We start from the raw sequence: 19,356 nt of genomic DNA on the forward strand, positions 1-19,356 counted from the left end.
AACATATTGCTTATTTTTATTATAAGCTTATTTTAGATTAATTTGCATAATTTCAAAACTCTTGTTTTGCAAACAAATTATTTCAGCAATAAACATCATTTTTTTATTTTTCTTATGCACAGAGTGACAAAAATTATTGAAAAAAAAAAGTTTGTAAAAATTGAAATACACTTACTTCTATGTTATTTATTCTTAAATGACCAAGTTACATTGCAACCAAACTTTGGCGATTTTACATTATATGTTTTATAAAAGATTATATTTAAAGGTATTCATAAAATTAAAAAATATGTAATACTCTTTGATAACTTAAGTAAAATTTGTTGATTTATACAAAATAATTCAATTCAAAATATATTCACTTCAAGTTTGAGTTTTTTAAGTTTTATTTTAGTTCTTACATTTTTTCTGTTTTGTAAAAAATTCTTATATTTTTTTTTAATATTTTTAGCTTAGTATTCATATAGATGATCACATCATCTATAGCTTTCAAAGAGATCAAAGTCAAGTTTTTAGTGAGGTTTATTTTTGTCTTAAATATTCTGCTGAGTATATTTTTTTCAAAATTTCAAACTTTTTTATTTTTTCAAATGAGATTTTTTTTCAAAAACACAATAAAATTGAAAACTGATATTGAACAACAAATATCATCAATAGCTTGAAGTTTAAGACATGAAATAATAATTTTGTTACCAATAAATGTGCTTTTAACAAAAGCACATATATTTATCATACCTCCACCTTGGTAATCCCTGTGATTTTTTCTAAAAGACTTCATAAGTGATTGTTGCTTAAAGTTTATTAAGCCTCACCAAAAGAGTGGCATTTGTATAAAAGCATATAACATACTTATAAACTTGACTAAAGTTGATTGGGGTTTGAAGTTGCTAGTTCAAATTTTTTTTTTTTAGTAATTTTGATTTTTAAATTAAATTTACTTTATTATTACTTTACAAAACTACTTAAAAATTAAATTTTAATACTTTATAAGATTTAAATATTGAATTTTATTGATAGAGCAGTTACAGGTTACATTAGTTTAATTGAATGTAATAGCATAAAGTTTGTGTTATAATTTTTTTTTTTTTTTTTACAGTAATGAAAGGCATTTTGAGATTGAAACTCAGATAAACATTGCGCAGAAACAATAGATTTTCTTAAAAACGCAAGCGGTTATGGGATTTATATTCAGACAAACAAACAATTTGACATCACTGTAAGGGTATGCTATTGTTGTAATGGTTGATATAGTTTATTTAATTTGTTAATCAGTTTTATATCATTTTTCAAGATGTGTTCTAATTTCAAGTTTTAGTACATTTCCATCTTTGATACCATAATAAAAACTTTTTTTTTTATCATCATTTTATTTATAATTTTTTGCTTTTTTTATTTATTGTGTAATAAAAATTTCATTACACAATAAATTACAAGACACAATAGCATAATTAACAACATTCTAATTCAATGTATTACAAAAATAGTATTAAACAATAACTTAGATTTACAATTAAAAGTGTTAAAGGTTTTTATAAAGATATTTACTTAAAGGTTAATCAGCTATATTTTTCAACTTGATGAAAAATTGCACTATAAAGAATAAAACTAGGTTATTAAAACTTAAATGTTTACTCAAAAACCAATTTATTAATTTTAATTATTTGATTCACAGAATACAATTACTTTGTTATTGAATATATTAGCTACGAGATGTTTTTGTAACACATATTTTAGAGCATACTCAAGTTTTTTAACTTGACATTGTTATGGTAGTAATAAATTTTACTGCAATGCTTTGTTATTGGACTTTTTTCAAAATTTTACTGGTATCGCTACATTATGTTTTAATTTTTGTATACCTTTTTTGATACTTTTAGAAAAATAGTTTAAACATGTTGTTTTTATTATAATTCATTAATTTAATATCAATACTTTGTGTGAACCAAATACATTTGACTAAAATATTATTGGTTTACACATGGTATTTATGTGGTCAATTGATATTTGATACACCATTGATAGACTTAATTTCAAGGATACTTCTCTTTGCTTTTTCAGTGAACTTAAAAGATTTAAAGATACCCCTTATTTGTTTCTAAAGAGAGAGATGTTACACAGTACTGATAGTGCTGTAAAATCATTATGCTGAGAACCAATACTACGGTTCATTTACTAGTATAACTATTACACCTATTAAACACCAACTTTATAGTAATTACATATTTTATAGTAATTTTATGTAATCATAATATTATTTTAATATAAAAACAATCTATTATAAACAAAAAATCTAATGTTTAAGAATGCATTGGAACAAATATTGAGCTTTCCTAAAATAATTTATTACTAGCCTTGCATGCCTAACAACCTATACCTAGCCACCTCTTTACTAGACTAAAATGAAATCTCGCTACAGCATTATAATTCTTACATATGATTATTCACAATTAACAAATTACAAAAAAATGACAAACCTGCGAGACATTTTTAGAAGAACCTTTTCCAAAGAACAACATTAAAATCTCGTAAATATTAAATTTCATAATAACAAGAACTAACCCGTGTAATTTGGAATGTTTTTATATTCATGACGTAAAAAGTTGATGCTCCTTTACGGTACGAGACATACGCCACTTTAAAGATGCTAATTTGCCGAGAGTTGTGACACTGATTGTGACTGATTTCATTGATTCTAAAATTCAAATAACTGGTTTGTATGATAATAAGCATTAAAAAGACTGTAAATTTAAGCTGTTAGATAAAATTAGTTTGATTAAGTAAAACGTTTTACAATTTTTAGACAAGAACTTTCGTTTATTAGCGTTTTATTAAGATAAAACAGAAGACTTCATCAAATAAAGAAAAAAATTAAAAAGATTTCACAAATACTCTTCATAAATTTTGCACTTTATTGCGCCTTGATTAACCTATGTAAAGTTCTATGTTGGAGATTATCATGCGGCTCTTTGTTTTGAAAGTTTTATTTTATTCTGAAATACAAAACACTTATTATTTATTTATTTTAAATATAAATTCTTTAAAGCACCTATATACTTGTTGTTGGATAAATTCAAATATTAATAGAAAACTTAAACAATTCGTAGTTTTATAACTAAATATATTTACGAGTGTTTTTCGTGATTGTTTTACGCAGTTGGTAAAAATCAGGGTTAATGTTTACGGGGATTCTCCAAAAAATTCTTTTGGGGTAATAAAATTCATATATTGCTAAGCAGATATCCCAAACACAATCTTTTAAAAATATAATTAAAAACAATAAAGCCTAGAATAAGTCTTTCAATTTTGTTTTCAATCTAGACTCTCTAAATAAATTGAGAGGGTTGAAACTTTACATGTCCAACGTAGCCCAAGTAAGTTCTCTCATTTTTTGTCTGACATAGTTTCAATTATCACAAGCAACAAATTTGGAGTTCCAGTATCCATTTATTCACTCAACTCTTTTAACAACCTGTTTATTTACACAATGTTTTTAACAATCTTTTAACAACCTGTTTATTACACTGGTTTTCTATTCAAATAGCTTTCTATGAAAGCTATTTGAATAGAAAACCAGATTATATAAGAAAATTGTAAAGCTATATATTTAAGGCTTTTTAATAAATTACATTTTATCACAAAGGATTATCAAAATTTTATCTTTACATTTAAAAAAAAAATCGAAGTTATAAATGTGAAAAAACAAAGTAAAAATAAGTTTGAAGTTATTTATTTATTTTTTGATTCAATATTTTTTTGAAATAATCATTTTTTATTTAGTTTAAAATTGTTATTTAGCTTATAAAAGAATCGTTTAAAAAACGAAATAGTATAGTACCTAAATTCCGTAAACGAAGTTCCTTGAGAATCTCTTCTGTGGAAACTTTTCCTAATTTTCTTTTCTTATTTTTCTTTTTTACTCTATTCAAAATAGCGGATCTTTTTTATAGAAACGATTTTTAAACATTGTTACTATATTTAACAATTTAAAACTAAATCTATTTGATATCTATGACTAACGAATTCAGATGTTTTATCTATTTTAAATGTTTTTTTTTAAGCATAAACTGATTTTTGTGTTTTTTTTTTTTTGTAATTTATTTCGTCACTATTTATTTTACATAAAATTAACTTTAATACATTTATAAATACAAGTATATTTATATGTATAAATTTATAAATAAGATTAAAAAAATTAAAATAATGACAGGAGCAAGTAGAAGACTGCAGTCTTATCATCAGGCCCCTTTCATCTGTAACTTTGCAATAAGTTTCACGTGAGATTAGCGTGACATTAAAAATTCATAAGTAGAAATAAACCAATAACAAAGCTTTGTACGTAACAATCTGATGAATGAGTATAAAAAAATATATATATATATTTGTTTTGTGATATAATCATTGTTTGTGGTCATTCAAAAAGGATAAATTCGTTTTAGTTAGTTATTTTTAATTTAATCTTTAAAAATAGGAGAGTATGTTGACGTCACTTAAGTTAAATAGGTGCTGTTTGACTGCTGTTTTAAAGAGATTTGATGACTTCATGTTTTTTATTTCCTCTTTAAGGATCGAATTCCATAACCGTGGTCCTCTAGATAAGATAGAGAAGTCAGTTTTTTTAGGTAAAGTCTTAGGAATTTTAAAGTTTTGAAAAGAGTACTTCGTTGGGTATTTGTGATCAATGGTGGAAAATTGATTTTCAAAGTATTTTGGCAGCAAGTTGTTTTGTGATTGAAATATAAATAATAAATTTTGGAAAAGTTTCAGCTCGTAAATATTTAGAGCTCCAATTTCCCTGAATACTATTTGATACGCTTGCATTTGTTTAACGTATATTTTTTTTAGTACTGAAGAGTATGTGCTTGCCCAAACGATATTTCAGTAGTTGATATAACTGTGAATGAACGAATAATATATATTTTTTAAGCAAGTTTTATTTAGAAGATGTTTTATTTTATGCATGATGCCGATTGACTTGGAGATTTTATTTTCGATGTGCAAAATATTATGTTTCCAACTAAGATTTTCTTGAAAAATTATTCCCAGGATTTTCATTGAATGGTCTTTTTCTATACTAATGTTGTTGATAATAAGCTCGGGAAGTTGAAGTGGTAAATTAACAGAGTTAGATGGTTTGTGAAGTAAAACATATTTTGTTTTGAGGATGTTTAAGGAAAGTTTATTAGCTTTGAACCACTCATTTAAGTTTTGCAGCTCGTGATTAACTATCGAAAATATTGTTTTTATATTTGAGTGAGTGAAGATAATATTCATATCATCAGCAAAAAGAGTAAAATTAAGAATGTAAAAAAAGAAGCTAAATAGATATCGTTCACATAGAATAAAAATAGTCAAGGTCCAAGAATTGAGCCTTGGGGTACACCACAACTAATTGTTTGTAACCGTGTACATGCAGAGTACTCTGCATGTACCCCAAGGCTCAATTCTTGGACCTTGACTATTGTCGTACAACGTTGTACGACACTCCTTGTTTCCTGTTATTTAAGTAACATCTGAACCATTTTTGGTTGTTGTTTGTTACTCCGTATATCTCTAGCTTGTGTAGGAGGATCTCGTGGTCAATTGTATTAAATGCTTGAGTTAAATCAATAAACAAGACTATGTTCATTATTTTCAAAATCATTCAAAATTTTATTAAATAATTCAATTATTGCATGATATGTTGAATGGCTCTTGCGAAAACCAAACTGTTTGCTATAGAGAATATTATTTATTTTAAGATATATATCCTATTAAACATAATGTGTTCGAGAAGTTTTGAAAAACAAGAAAGAATTGATATAGGCCTATAGTTGGATGCTAAAGAGTTATCGACATTCTTATAAATAGGGACTACTCTTGCTAATTTTAATCGGTTAGGAAAAGCACCAGTTTTAAAGGATAAATTGAATATTGTTAAAAGAGGCGATTCGATAATATCAAAAACTGATTTTAAAACAATTGCATTGATTTCGTCGATGCCTGGACTTTTGTTGGTTTTTAGTAAATTTAAAGCTGTTCGAAGTTCATCCAAGGATATTTCAAACTCATTTATAACTGAGTGTGTTTTTTTTAAAAAGGACTTAAACGTTTTGCTTCCCGGAATTATTTTTTTGGCTAAATTTTTACCAATGTTTATAAAGAATTCATTAAATATATCAGCAATTTTGTCTTTGTCAAAAACATCTGTGTTCATTTTTGTTTGTAAAAGATTTGGAAAAACAGTATTTATGTTTAGTTTCTTTTTTCCAGTTACTTCTTTTATATCTCATTTTTTTCTACCATTTTCTATTGAATTTTCGAGCAGATTGGAGTAATATTTTTATTTTATTTGTTTTTTTAATTATTCAAAAGAATTTTTGTAATTTTTATATTTCGTTTCATTATTTAAAGTTTTTTTTTTTTTAAATTATCGTAGAGCTTTTGCTTCTTTTTTGATGATTTTTTAAGCCCTTTTGTTATCCTAGGGTTACGCAGGTTTTTAGAATGAAGTGTTTTCTTGGTCTTTGGGAAAGCTTTTTCATATAGTTTAAAAATAAGCGTATAAAAAGATCATAAACATTATTTGCGAGGTTGCACTCAGCTATAAGTTCCTAATTGGTTTCGTGTATCAAATCGCGAAATTTTTTTATAGAATTGTTGTTTATTTGTCTGACGTAGGTGGTAAAGGAATTATTGATAAACAAACAAAAACAAAATTGTAAAATTATGATATAAATTCAGGTAATACGGAGTAACTACGGAGAGCATCGCCCGGGCTCAAAAAAAAGTCTTTTGGGGCACCAAAGAAAACAATAAGGAGCACATAAAAACAAGCCTTTATATAATATAATATAATATAAGTAGCAGTATTTTTAATTTTTATTGTAATTAGTTAAAAATTTTATTACTTTGGCTTCTATCACATTTGCTACACCACTGGTTAAGGGGTATACTCCCCCATTTTAAAATATTGACAATAAATAACAACTTTTGACATAAAATGATTAACCATAGCATAAATGTAAAAAATTAAAAAAAAATTAAAAAAATTGGTCAACGGTTGCTGTAGTAACCGTAAAAAACCCCCAAAATAAGCAAAAAATAAGATTTGCGCTGGCCAAGTTTTAGCAAAAACTAATAAAAAAAGGCTGAATGAAACTTTGGAAACACAATTAGAATAGGTTTATGAGTGTTTTAAACAGAACAGATTTTTAAAAAAAGGTTCTGGGCCTGAAGACTTGTGCTCTAAAGTTGACAATAGAAAAAAGTACATTTTTTGAAAAATTAAATTAGCCATACTGTTTTATTCTTAAGTATTTAAAAATTCTGTTCCGTTTAAAACACAGCTTTTATAAAAAGGAAAATTTGTTGAAAGTTTCAGATAAAACGCTCAAGCGGTTCTCTTGGAATTTTGGCCGGCATATTGAAAAACCTCAAACTGAGAAAACGCATAAAAACTGAAAATAAAAGAATAAAGATCTACAAATATACGTAACATTATATATTGGACTATATTTAATATTAAAAACCTCCTGCTTCATATGTTTTACTTTCTTTTTCAGAGGTTTTGTCACTTTTCTTCAGTTGTTTAGCCCTTAACTTTTGACGATGCAACTTGTTATTGGGTTTTAGTTTATAGATCGACCATTTAATGCGTGTTTTATTTATGTCGTTAGAACCGTTTAGTGTATAAAAACCTGGAACCATGTTCAGTTTTTCATATATTAGGATTGAAGACTTCATCCCAATGTTAAAATTGGCAACAGCATCATAAACACCAAACTTCAGCAAAGTCAGCGAGACATATTTTGTTTTTGGTATGCGATCCCAAATTTTCCCATGGAAAGACTCATTTGCATATTGCGTTTTACCATGCAGACATTTTTTAAGCTCATCTTCTTTTGTGAGCTCTTCAAATACAGGTCTGATCTTGTATACAACCTCTAAAGGTAGACCAGGTCCTGGCTTGTAGGTGTTAGTGCTATTTGCTTTGTCTCTGTTAAATTTACACCAGCAACTTACACCTGTTGGACAATGTGGATAGTGCCAATTATTTTCTTTTGATGATGCAACGTGATAAAGGATAGCATGCGCTGCTGATTGTATGGCATCTAAATTACCAGCATTCTGTCTAATTCCCACACCAAAGAAGTTTTGCAGTCGATCAAATGTTGCATCTGTCAATCTACCACAACCGCCCAGTCCCCTAACTTTTTTTTTCAATTTCCGGAGTCTGGTTCCAACACGCTTCTGATAGTGTCCAACACATTCTAATTTATTTACTTTAATATTAGGATAAACATCCTTGACACTATTGTAACTTTTGCTATCTCCATCACCTAAAAAATTAATGTACTGCAACTTATGTTTTTTAATTGATCGCTGGAAAATACGACTGGCTCCTTCACACTCCATTCCACCTGCAGAACCAACAAAATTCATTTTACAAATGTGGGAATTTCTCCACTCAGCATAAGCAGTAGGATCTTTTTTAGAAAGTTTTTGATTTAAGGAGCACCCTCTGCATATTCGACTCATCACCTCAACATCTAAAACTTTTCCACTGTCTATTGAAAGTGCTGCAAATACACCATTCCATGATGAAAATCCCCTACGCTGCCATGTGCCATCACATGATACACCAACATCAAGAATTTCATTGTCTTGACACTGTAGTCTTATATCAGATACAGCATCAGTCATTGTTTCCTGTGCAACTTTCTCAGTAATATTAGCAATTTTTAAAACAAATTTGTCATAGTTTTTTGGCGTCATTGGTTTTGGCATGTTCATGAGGGTTGTAAACCCTCATAAACATGCCTAGGAATGTCCTAATCCAAGAGTCCTCATTGTATATAATGTTCGATTGTTTATATCAAAGTTTCTTTTTTTATTAATTAACTTAGAAAAGTAAAAGTCATTTTGATATTTACACTTTAAACAAATAATAGAAAGTTCACATGCAAGTCCTTGCTTTTTGCTTTTGTTTTCAATGATTGCTAAAGTCGTTTGGAAACAAGTTGGACAGCTCAAAACGCTAATAACATCAGACAAAATCGAACAACCAATAATTCTATATCCTGTCAGAACTTTGTTTTTAGTATTGGTATATTTTTTTGATGTTGAGCTAATGACTGCCTCAACTTTGCAAAGAGAAGAGCTTGGCGTATCGAAGATGTCAGTTTGACTATTTAAAGGTAACTCGATATTTACACTTAAAGATGGAAAATTTACATTATTTACACTCACACTGCTACGTAAAACTTTTCTATTAAAAATCTTCTTTCTTTTGCCTGCTCGCTTAGTTCTTACTTTAATTCGATCAGCTTTAACCATGTTTGAAGACTAAAAAGTATACAACTTCTGGCAAGAAAATGCGACAAAAAATGAGCTACAAATCAACAAAACGAACTTAGTTTTGATATACCAAAAATAAGTTGTTAACAAGTCTAACAAGAAGTCAAAAATGCTTTTAACTTGTGAAATCAATACATAGTTTTGGTTTACGAGTGATTATTTTAGGGGTACCAAATTTTCTCTTTTTTGTACCTAACTCTCAAAAACAAAAAGTTTTGGTATTTATAGATATTTTTAGGTAAAACCATTATGATTTCTGAAACCCCCATATATTTAATTAACTAAATCAGTTTTTTTTTTTTTGATTTTTTTTAATTTATGGGGGAGTATACCCCTTAATAAAATTAAAAATATATTTTTCAATTAATTTAAAAAGGTTTTTTTAATTAACAAAAAAACACTGCTTTGCATTAAATGAGCTTTGTATGTTTATTGGCAATTCTTGCACGTATCGTTCACCATAGTAGAACAGCAAGATCCACACAAAAAATTGTCACATGATCTGCAACGCATCCATAATTGCTGTTGAGCTGTAATTTTATCTCCAAAAATAAATGTCACAAGCTTGATATTTTAAAACTCAAATTAAGAGACAATTAGCAGTAATATTGAGAAATGTTGATAAGTGTTGCGAATGTAAAATTTACTGGTAAATTTTACATTATAATATTACTGCTAATTGTCTCTTTCGTTGTTTATCCTTGAATGATCAAAGTTAGAGTATTTCAAAATTTCTCTAGTTTTCATAAAAAAGGTAGTTAATTTTCAAAAATTAATGTTTTTTTTTGTAAATATAATTAAGTTGGTGATTCTTAATAATACTAAGATTAAATATGATTATTTGTTTTAATAATTTGTTTATTTTAGATTTTAATAGCATTTAGATTTTAATTCGAGCAGCCGATGCGCAGGCACTTGCCTCAGAAACAAAGGATCAGTGGTTCAAACTCCACCTATGGGCAAGTTTTGTGACATCGGTTAAAAAGGAGGCGTGAATCCGCAGTGCTTTGTGATATGACAGTAAGGTCTTCTTGGGGCACCTAAATAAATAACTAAAAAATAGCATGTATTTTTTTAAATTTTTGTTATGCTAAAGAATTATCAGCAGGTTGAAAATAAACATTTTTTTTTTTTTTATAAGTTCATATTTACGAACTAACTACAAATATTATTTGAGAGTAAAAAGTTTATAAAAATTGAATTTATATTTTTTCTTAAATGACCGAAGTTACATGGTGACCAAACTTAGGCAATTTTACGGTACGGCAAAACATTTATTATCTAATTATATACTGGACTGCCGAGGGGATAGGGGAGGGGGCGAAAAAGACAGTTTGGCCCCGGGCGGTAGATATTCAAGAGGCGTCAAATGAAAATAAGGTACCTAAAAAAAAAAATGCATAAGGGCGCCAATCAGGGTTGCTGTCTCATTCGACGTGACGGCTCTCGGCGGCCCTGAATATATATGTATATATATATATTCAGGGCCCTGAATGTATATATATATATACACGTGCGGCCGTGGCGCAGTGGTTAGAGCGCTTGCTTTATAAGCAGGAGATCCAGGTTCGAAACGAGCTCTGGACAAATTTTCGCGTCACGGTAAGGAAGGAGGCGTGAACTTCCTGGTTAAATGCACTTCCGCGGTGCTCTGTGACAAGACCGTTAGGACTTCTTGGAGCACCTAAAATAAAAATTAAAAAAAAAAAAAAAAAAAAAAAAAAAAAAATATATATATATATATATATGTGTGTGTGTGTGTGTGTATATATATACATACATATACATAAAGATAATGTATTATTATGGTATAATAATGCAAATTCTTATCGCATGGGGTATGGGAGATGAGACAAAGTTTACGACTATTTTGTTACTAACCTCACATTACCATTTTTTTAACATAACACTCTTCGTCGACACCTGTGCGTAATTTTGAACATTTCAAACTTACGTACCATCAAATTTGTTTCAATAAATTTAAAAAAATTTAAGTTTAGTGGAGTGGTGTTGTCAAACCGGATCGGGGGAACAACGCTCTGAGACATTTTTTGGCAACGGAACGCGTTCCGGTTCCTTTTTTTTTTTTTAAATAACTTAAGATAAGGTACCAAAATAGGTAACAATAACAATATTTGTTTAAAAAGCAATAATTTCAATTCTTGAGTTTTTATTAAAATAAATTCTTTATTCGAAACACTGCTTTATACTATTTATTTAGGTTTATATCAAATTACATCAAATTGTTTAGCTCTGTTAAATTAAAAATTATAATTAGAGACAAATTTAACTTACTTATTATATTCAGAGCTACTGCCTAGTTATTTATGTATTTATTTATGCAGTTTTATAAAACATAAAGCATGGTAGGTATATTGAATTGATTATAGTTATTATTTTGTTTATTTCCTAAATATCATGGGATTCAGTGATTTTTTAACAGACGTATTTTATTTGCATTTTAATTTAATATTCTGTGCTTTATTTACCCCTTTTTCTTTCTTTTTTCCTCATTACAATTTCTAACAGAATGTTTTGAAACAGTAATATGCTCAAACAGAAGTGAAATAAATAAAATTGACAAAAAATAAATAATTATTAATTTGTGTTTATGTAGTTTGGTCGCATTTATTACAATTACAAGTGGGTTTTATTCAAATTATTCGTTTTATTTCGAGAAAAAAGAAAAGAAAAGTAAAGTACTTCAAGTTTAGTTACAAGTACAAAATTAATAGCGTTATACATCAATCTATAAATTTAATAACGACATAATTTTTAATTTTATAACTTAAAACATAATAATTTAAAAATGTCTTAATTATAATTTATAGTCGGAAATTAGTCAATAGGTTTATCATCACTCTCTATTAAAATCCATGCGTAAAGCTTTATTACAAATACGCAAAATGGCAGAAAAACAGAAAATATCTACGATTACTGATTATTACAAACAGCAAAAGTGTGACAATAACAAAACTTGTCAACACAGAAAAATTAGATATGTATGCCGCAAACGGCCAGAACTGACAGTGTCTCACAAACGTCCAGAACTGAAAGTGTCTCAAAAACATCCAGAACTGACAGCATTAAGGAACTAAAGATAACTTACCCCTAGCTTATTAGATATTACAAGATAACTTACACCTATCTCATTTTGAAAAACTTGGGTATTGTTTAAGTACATTAAAAAAGACCTTGGGAGAGTCTAAAACTCAATAAGCCAATCTTTTTAAGGAGTGGATTTCAACGTCCGTTTCTTATTATGGAAAAAATAGAAGTGCATAGTTGACATGTGAAAAAAAATTTTGATAATTGAGTGATATTCAAGTTGGATGTGGGGAGAAAGAAATAGATTCCTTTTTTCAGATATTTAATTTGTCATCTGAAAAATGTGCTAATGAGTTAGGCACTATTTAGATGATGGAGGAAAAAATCCACCTGGAGATAATATGAAACAGTTATTAACATATTCAAAGCTAATACTATGCAGCTTTTTTGAGTGTGAGAGAGGTTTTAGCAGTATTTATTTAATAACCATAATTATAAGAATAAAATAACTAAAAAATAGTTTACTTTTATTTTAGATTTATTTTTTAACTTACTTTAATATTCAACTTTCACATCAATCAACATAGTTAAAAAAAAACCACTATGTATTTTTGACGGTAGCCGAATTCTTAACCACACCGTTCTATATTTTAATCCTTGGCCGTTCTGGTACTTTTTTTTTTTAGCACAACACCACTTGTTCGGAGGTATTTTGTATTGTATTGAACCATCGAAAAACAAATTTTGATGCATGTTTGAAACCAACTTAAAAAAGTTATTATATTAAAAGTAAAATTATTATATATATATATATATATATATATATATATATATATATATATATATATATATATATATATATAAATTAGTAAAAACACTTATCTAATTTTTAGTTGTCTTCGACAGCATGTTTCGCCATCAGTAGGCTCATCAGGAAGCTTCCTGATGAGCTTACTGATGGTGAAACATGTTGTTGTTTATTTTTACTAATTTATTATTGTTCTATTCTTTAAGAACATTGAACCCACTATTTGTAGAATACACTAACATAATTTATATATACCAGGTCTATAAGTATGAAATGAGCGTTTTTTTTTCAAAATAAAACACTATTTTCTAATGGAAAAGTAAAAAATATTTTATTCAAAGTATTTCCCATTGTTTTCTAAACATTTTGACCACTTTCCTGGCAATTTGTGGATACCACGCCAATAAAACTGATCGTTTTTTGAGGCAAACCATTCGGAGACCCATTTTTTGAGATCTTCGTAGGAATTGAAGTGTTGCTCATTCAATGCGTTTCCTATCGATGAAAACAAATGGTAGTCGGAAGAAACCAAGTCTAGTGAATACGGCGGGTGAGGTAAATCTTCCCAGCCAAGTGATGTTATTGTTTCCTTGACCGGTTTTGCTGTATGACTCGGAGCATTATCATGCAACAAAATTACCTTTCCGTGTCTTCTGGACCATTCTGGTTGTTTTTCGATCAATGCATGGTTCAAATTAATCATTTGTTGTCGGTAGCGTTGCGTATCAACAGTTTTGCCAGGTTTTAGAAGTTCATGATACACTACTCCCTTTTGGTCCCACCAACACAGAGCATTGTCTTTTTTCCGAACCGATCAGGCTTTGCCGTCGATATTGATGCTTCTCCTGGATTTACCCATGATCTTTTGCGTTTGGGATCCATAAAATAAATACATTTTTCATCACCAGTCACAATTCGATTCAATACTGACTTCCTTTTGTGTCAATTGACACCCATTTCCCGCACTTTTGGATCTTTCCCATAGCTTTTAAGCGGTCAGAAATCGCTGGTTGTGAAACATTTAACAATTCTGCCATTTGTTTTTGACTTAAAGTGCCATCTTCATCCAGTATTGCTTGCAATTCTGTGTCTTTAAACTTTTTTGGTGGTCATTATCTCTGAACCGTTGAAGCCATCTTTTGCATGTTGCTTCCGATAGAGCATGATCACCATAAGCTTCGACAAGCATTCGATGCGATTCTGCAGCACTTTTCTTCAAATGAAAACAAAAAATTAGTGCTTTCCGCAAATCATCATTTTCTGGTACAAAATTCGATATTTTTAACACGATTAAAAAATATGATGTTGTTTATACAATGACTTGATGTTGACTAAATATGTTTGACAGATGTCATAGCAAAAAAATTAAAAAAAAATTAAGGCCCGTTCACAACAAATGTTCTCTATCGATACATTTGTAACTCGACGCTCACTTCATGCTTATAGACCTGGTATATATATATATAATATATATAAATATATATATATATATATATATATATATATATATATATATATATATATATATATATATATATATATAATTACTTTTATTGATACTTTAGTTATAAGATGGTAAAAGTTGAAATATTTTGTTACCAAAAAAGATTTTTCGTCATTTTAAAAAACTAATTTGGTATTATTAATGATTTTTCAAAAAAACCTTTTATTAAGGGTGCGTTCAAATGTATATCAATGTTACCCTGTTTTTAGTTAAAACTGCTTATAAACGCAGTAAAGTGATTAACTACTTTCTTTGGTTAATCACAATGTTTATAAGATAAACATTGGTTACAAAGAGAATACAATGTTAAAAATTATTAAAGTTTATATTAAATCATTATTTTTTATTATCATTACGAAAATTTTTTTTTTATAAACAAATAGAAATTATACAGAAACAAGCAGAAATTGTTAATACTAGTATATAAAAAGTTTGAGTAAAAAAATACTCTTATTTAACCAATCAATCAAAGTTCTAATTCCTAATTCTTTAACGTTAAAGTTTTTTTTTTTTAAAAAGGGTTAAAAATTTTGCTTTAAAGCTATGTTACGTAGACTTTGTTGGTCTTTTAATGCGTTTTACGTGTGTTATAATCTCGTTTATTCTCTTCTTTAATGTTGTAATTCGACATGCAAAGTTAATTGACCTCCATAAAGCGCTAGATAACAGCGATAGGTAAGTGAAATCTCTCAAAACATGTGTTAAAGTACAGTTGCATAAACCACATAAGTTTAGATACAAAGTCACTCCACAAGCTGGAAAATAGGTTATAAAAAAAACAAATAGCATAATAATGAAAGATTGGTTGACTCGCTGCTCTGCAGAGTATGATTTCAAATTAACTTGATTGAAATTGAATATAATATTGTTTTGGTTGGTGACTTGTTTATCGTTTTTTTGATTAAAGATAAAATTTGGATTAAATTGACCAATCTTATACAAAATGTATTTTTCCTTGTCGTAAAATTTTTCGTCTTGGCTCTTTAACTTAGAAGTTTTTTTGAATTGACTTTCTTTTGTTATTTGGTTTACTTTTGTAAAGGTTTCGTTAGTTTTCTTTCTTTCGTCAGAAGTTAAAGATAGTTTTTTTAAATTACAAGATATTACAAATCTTGTTTTGTAAAGATAAATCATCAAGATCAGTGCAATAAAAGTCACGGACACCGAAGTAAACAAAAAAACAGAAAGGTATTTAACGTATCCCATTGAAAAGTAAGGTAACAAAAGCAGCAATGAAAGAAACCACGTTGAAATTAATATTAAATTGCATGTTTGATTAGATAACCCATTTCTGTATACAATTGGTCTTATAAGAGCTATGATGCGATCCACGCATAGTAATGCCATGGAAATAAAAGAAACATTACAAAACATAAAAAGTCCTAAATGAACTAAAAGAACTTCATAATAACTAATATATTTTTTGTTGGCTTCTTTAAAATGAAACGAAACAGCACTAGCATCATTTACCGCGCCAGTTAGCAGGTCAGCTATTGTTATGTTGAGTAATAATTTATAAAAAACTGCTCTTTTGAAGACTTTCCTCTTGTCTCCTAGTATAGCTGTTATTAACAGAGCGTTTGTAGTTACTGTTCCCACGCATAACAACGAAGAGAAACTAAGAGAAAACATAGATAATGATGTAATATTATGTGTGTCATTGCAAGACGTAGCGGCGGCCATTTCTACAAACAAAATATATTCTGTCGTTAGCAAATGATAATAACTTGATAAAAATACACAAACACATATGTTTTTATTATGTTTTTGTTAAAACTGCTTATAAACGCAATGAAGTGATTAAATACTTTCTTTGATTAATTTCAACATTTTGATATGTTAAACATTGATTACATAGAGGACACAATGCTAAAAAATATACAAGCTTATGTAAATCATTGTTTTAAAAAAAAAAGGTTTGAAAAAACAAATAATAGAATTTATTATATAAATATTTATGTAATTAATATTTTTATTTAATTTGAAATAGTATAAAAACAAGATTAATTTATAATCTTTATTTTTAATATAGTTTATAATCAAAGTTCAATTGCGACAAGTCTGTCAGGTGCTGACAAAAAAGCGAAAGCAATTTTTTTATATGCTCTATATTTTAAAAAAGAGGGAAAAAAAGACAAATGTAAGGAGTGAATAAGTTGGTATTAGATAAAGTTTGTAGATAGCTCTAAACGTTTGTCTGTCTTTTTTTAAATCTTGAAAATTCACTACATTGTTTTATACACAGCTAACAAATTAAAATTGTAACACACACACACACATACACACACACACACACACACACACACACACACACACACACACACACACACACACACACACACACACACACGCCCTTCTTATCTCATATATTTCTAGAATTGCCCCTGCTCTTTATATATATAATATATATATATATATATATATATATATATATATATATATATATATATATATATATATATATATATATATATATATATATATATATATATATATATATATATATATATATATATATATATATATATGCAAATATACATTCTATATATTACATTTTTTTACAAAGTAATTTTTACATTATTACTTTTCAATAAATTAATCAAAAGTTAACAACAACATGCTCATGTAATGATCCTAACTGTTATATCATGTATAGTGATGTTAAATTAAAAAAACAAGTTATTTAATGTGTAAATGTGTAAAACAAGTTATTTAATGTGTAAAACAAGTTATTTAATGTGTAAATCAAATCCTTTTGGAATAATTAATTTTCATTTACTAAATTGATAATTACTTCAATGAATTTAGCTAAGTCTTCTTTTGTTCGACTTTGAAAGCATCAGCGTAATAATTTTTGAAAAAAATTCATAAATTTGAAAACAATTCTTCTAAATTTGGTGATGTAATGTAAACAAAATTTATTAAAGATATACATTTGAAATTGTTGCAGCTGCTGCCATCATGCAAACAATTTATTATAGGTTATAATATTTATTCAATATCATCGTGAAAGTTCTTTTCAATTTACCGACTGAATCAAATCATGTACAAATAAGACTAAAGAAAAAAAAAATTAAATTAAGGAATGCAAATAAGTACTATTGGAATCTTTAAAATCAAGTTAATAACTTAAAAAACTAGAAGAGGAAAAAATTTGGGGTCTGAGAATCAAAAATAATTAAAACTGGTTTAATCAAAAATAAAGTATTCTGCAAGTATATTTACAGGTAGATCCTTGGGATAATCCTTACTTAAAGTTTAGTGTACCACAAAAGCAATGATAAGGGAAACCGCATTTATCAGAAAGGTGTTTATTAAAAATATTTGTTTTCTTTATTTACTTCATTAAAAATAAATTTTTAACGAGAACTTTAAATAGGTAAGTATTTACATTGTAATTTACGTTAAAAAACATTTAATTCTTATTGCAATACTTGTACTTTTTTTAAGTGTTTATATTTTTGAACAGGTTGTTGTTGTCTCCACAACCTGTCTCCACTCAGCAACCATAAAAAGCAAACGTACTTAAAATAATGATTTTAATAAGAATGTAAGTAATTTTAAACTTTAAAATTGAAGTTTAATAAAATGGCTGTAATAAATTACATGGTTAAATAAAAGTTTAAAAGATAGTTTAATCGATAATATGTAGCTTTTACTGTGTGTTTTTTTATAAAGTTTAATTTCCAAGTTGATTTTTACAACTACTTTCTTTTTCAATTTTATTTAGATAAATAGTGCCTAATTTAATTCCATACTTCCCAAGTATCATTTTGCAAAGTTTTACGCTAACTGCGAATTTTAAGAAAAACATTTTGATCTAATCCACACAAACAAAATGGAAAACAAGTTTTCCATTTAATTTGTGTGGATCACGTATTCTCCTTTTATTATGTACTTTTTCTATGCATTTTAGAATGCACATATAGAAATAATGTACAAACATTTTTTAGCATTTTACTTATTGTATAATACAAAAAGCTTTACTTTATAAAATTTATTATACCAAAATGAAAAAGATAAAATTTAATTTATTTGCATTATAAATGAAGATTTTTGCATAAAAATTAATTTTTGGTAGAAATAAAGTGTTTACCAAACACATTATTTTAACTCCAAAGTACCAGACTACACTGTAAAAAAACTCCGTATCAGACTTTTCCGTTGTTATGTTACGGAAAATTTCCGTTTTCTATAATCTACGATCTTTTACCGTACATTTAAGACTTTTGATCCATCATTTTGGATGATTTTGTCCGTATTTATGATAAGGTGAAGTTCCGTAACCGTTAAATTACGGTTTTTAACCATATATTATAGTATACAAGTAAAATTAAACACGTAATAAGTTTTAAGTAACAGACTTTTATATATTTGTATTTGCTTAATTAGAAATCAAATGCAACGTGATTTTAAAGAAATACATTAAAATAGCGTATTTATTAAAGAGACTTCTGAAATTTAGTCTCCTATGTCATATTTCCTATATCATATATTTATATGATTTAAGAACATTTTCTGGTAATGTTGCAGAAGAGTGGCGTAAAATCATTTTATTTTTTCGCTTGTTGCGCTCACGTCAGTGGAGGCTTTTTAAACATTAGGAGTAATTCGTTTATGTGATAATGTGCATTATTTATATATTAAAAAATATAAAATA

General features: G+C 27.6%; 2 protein-coding genes across 3 annotated transcripts in view; both read right to left on the reverse strand.

The window, feature by feature from the left end:
• The window catches only part of LOC100198643 (serine/threonine-protein kinase 3/4), a 56,261-nt gene extending 53,569 nt beyond the window's left edge, over positions 1 to 2,692 (reverse strand). Inside the window, exon 1 of one of the 2 annotated variants that reach the window (XM_065795400.1) lies at positions 2,475 to 2,632. In XM_065795400.1, the coding sequence (XP_065651472.1) occupies positions 2,475 to 2,485 (11 nt within the window). In that variant the 5' untranslated portion in view covers positions 2,486 to 2,632. Of the gene's footprint in view, positions 1 to 2,474 lie in introns of both variants that reach the window. The other variant, XM_065795401.1, reaches the window with a different exon arrangement.
• Positions 2,693 to 15,103: 12,411 nt separating this feature from the next.
• LOC105847149 (uncharacterized) lies at positions 15,104 to 17,637 on the reverse strand. The gene is made up of 2 exons (XM_065795402.1): positions 17,491 to 17,637; positions 15,104 to 16,381 (listed from the first exon to the last, which is right to left on the reverse strand). The coding sequence occupies exon 2, from the start codon at positions 16,377 to 16,379 to the stop codon at positions 15,243 to 15,245; it is 1,137 nt and encodes a 378-aa protein (XP_065651474.1). The 5' UTR covers positions 16,380 to 16,381; positions 17,491 to 17,637; the 3' UTR covers positions 15,104 to 15,242.
• Positions 17,638 to 19,356: the final 1,719 nt, after the last annotated feature.

Source organism: Hydra vulgaris, chromosome 04 (assembly GCF_038396675.1).
Source record: "Hydra vulgaris chromosome 04, alternate assembly HydraT2T_AEP".
NCBI lineage: Eukaryota > Metazoa > Cnidaria > Hydrozoa > Anthoathecata > Hydridae > Hydra > Hydra vulgaris.

Bases quoted from the DNA above. Each gene is read 5' to 3' on its own strand.
- LOC105847149 (XM_065795402.1), bottom strand. From the start codon at position 16,379: ATGGCCGCCGCTACGTCTTGCAATGACACACATAATATTACATCATTA.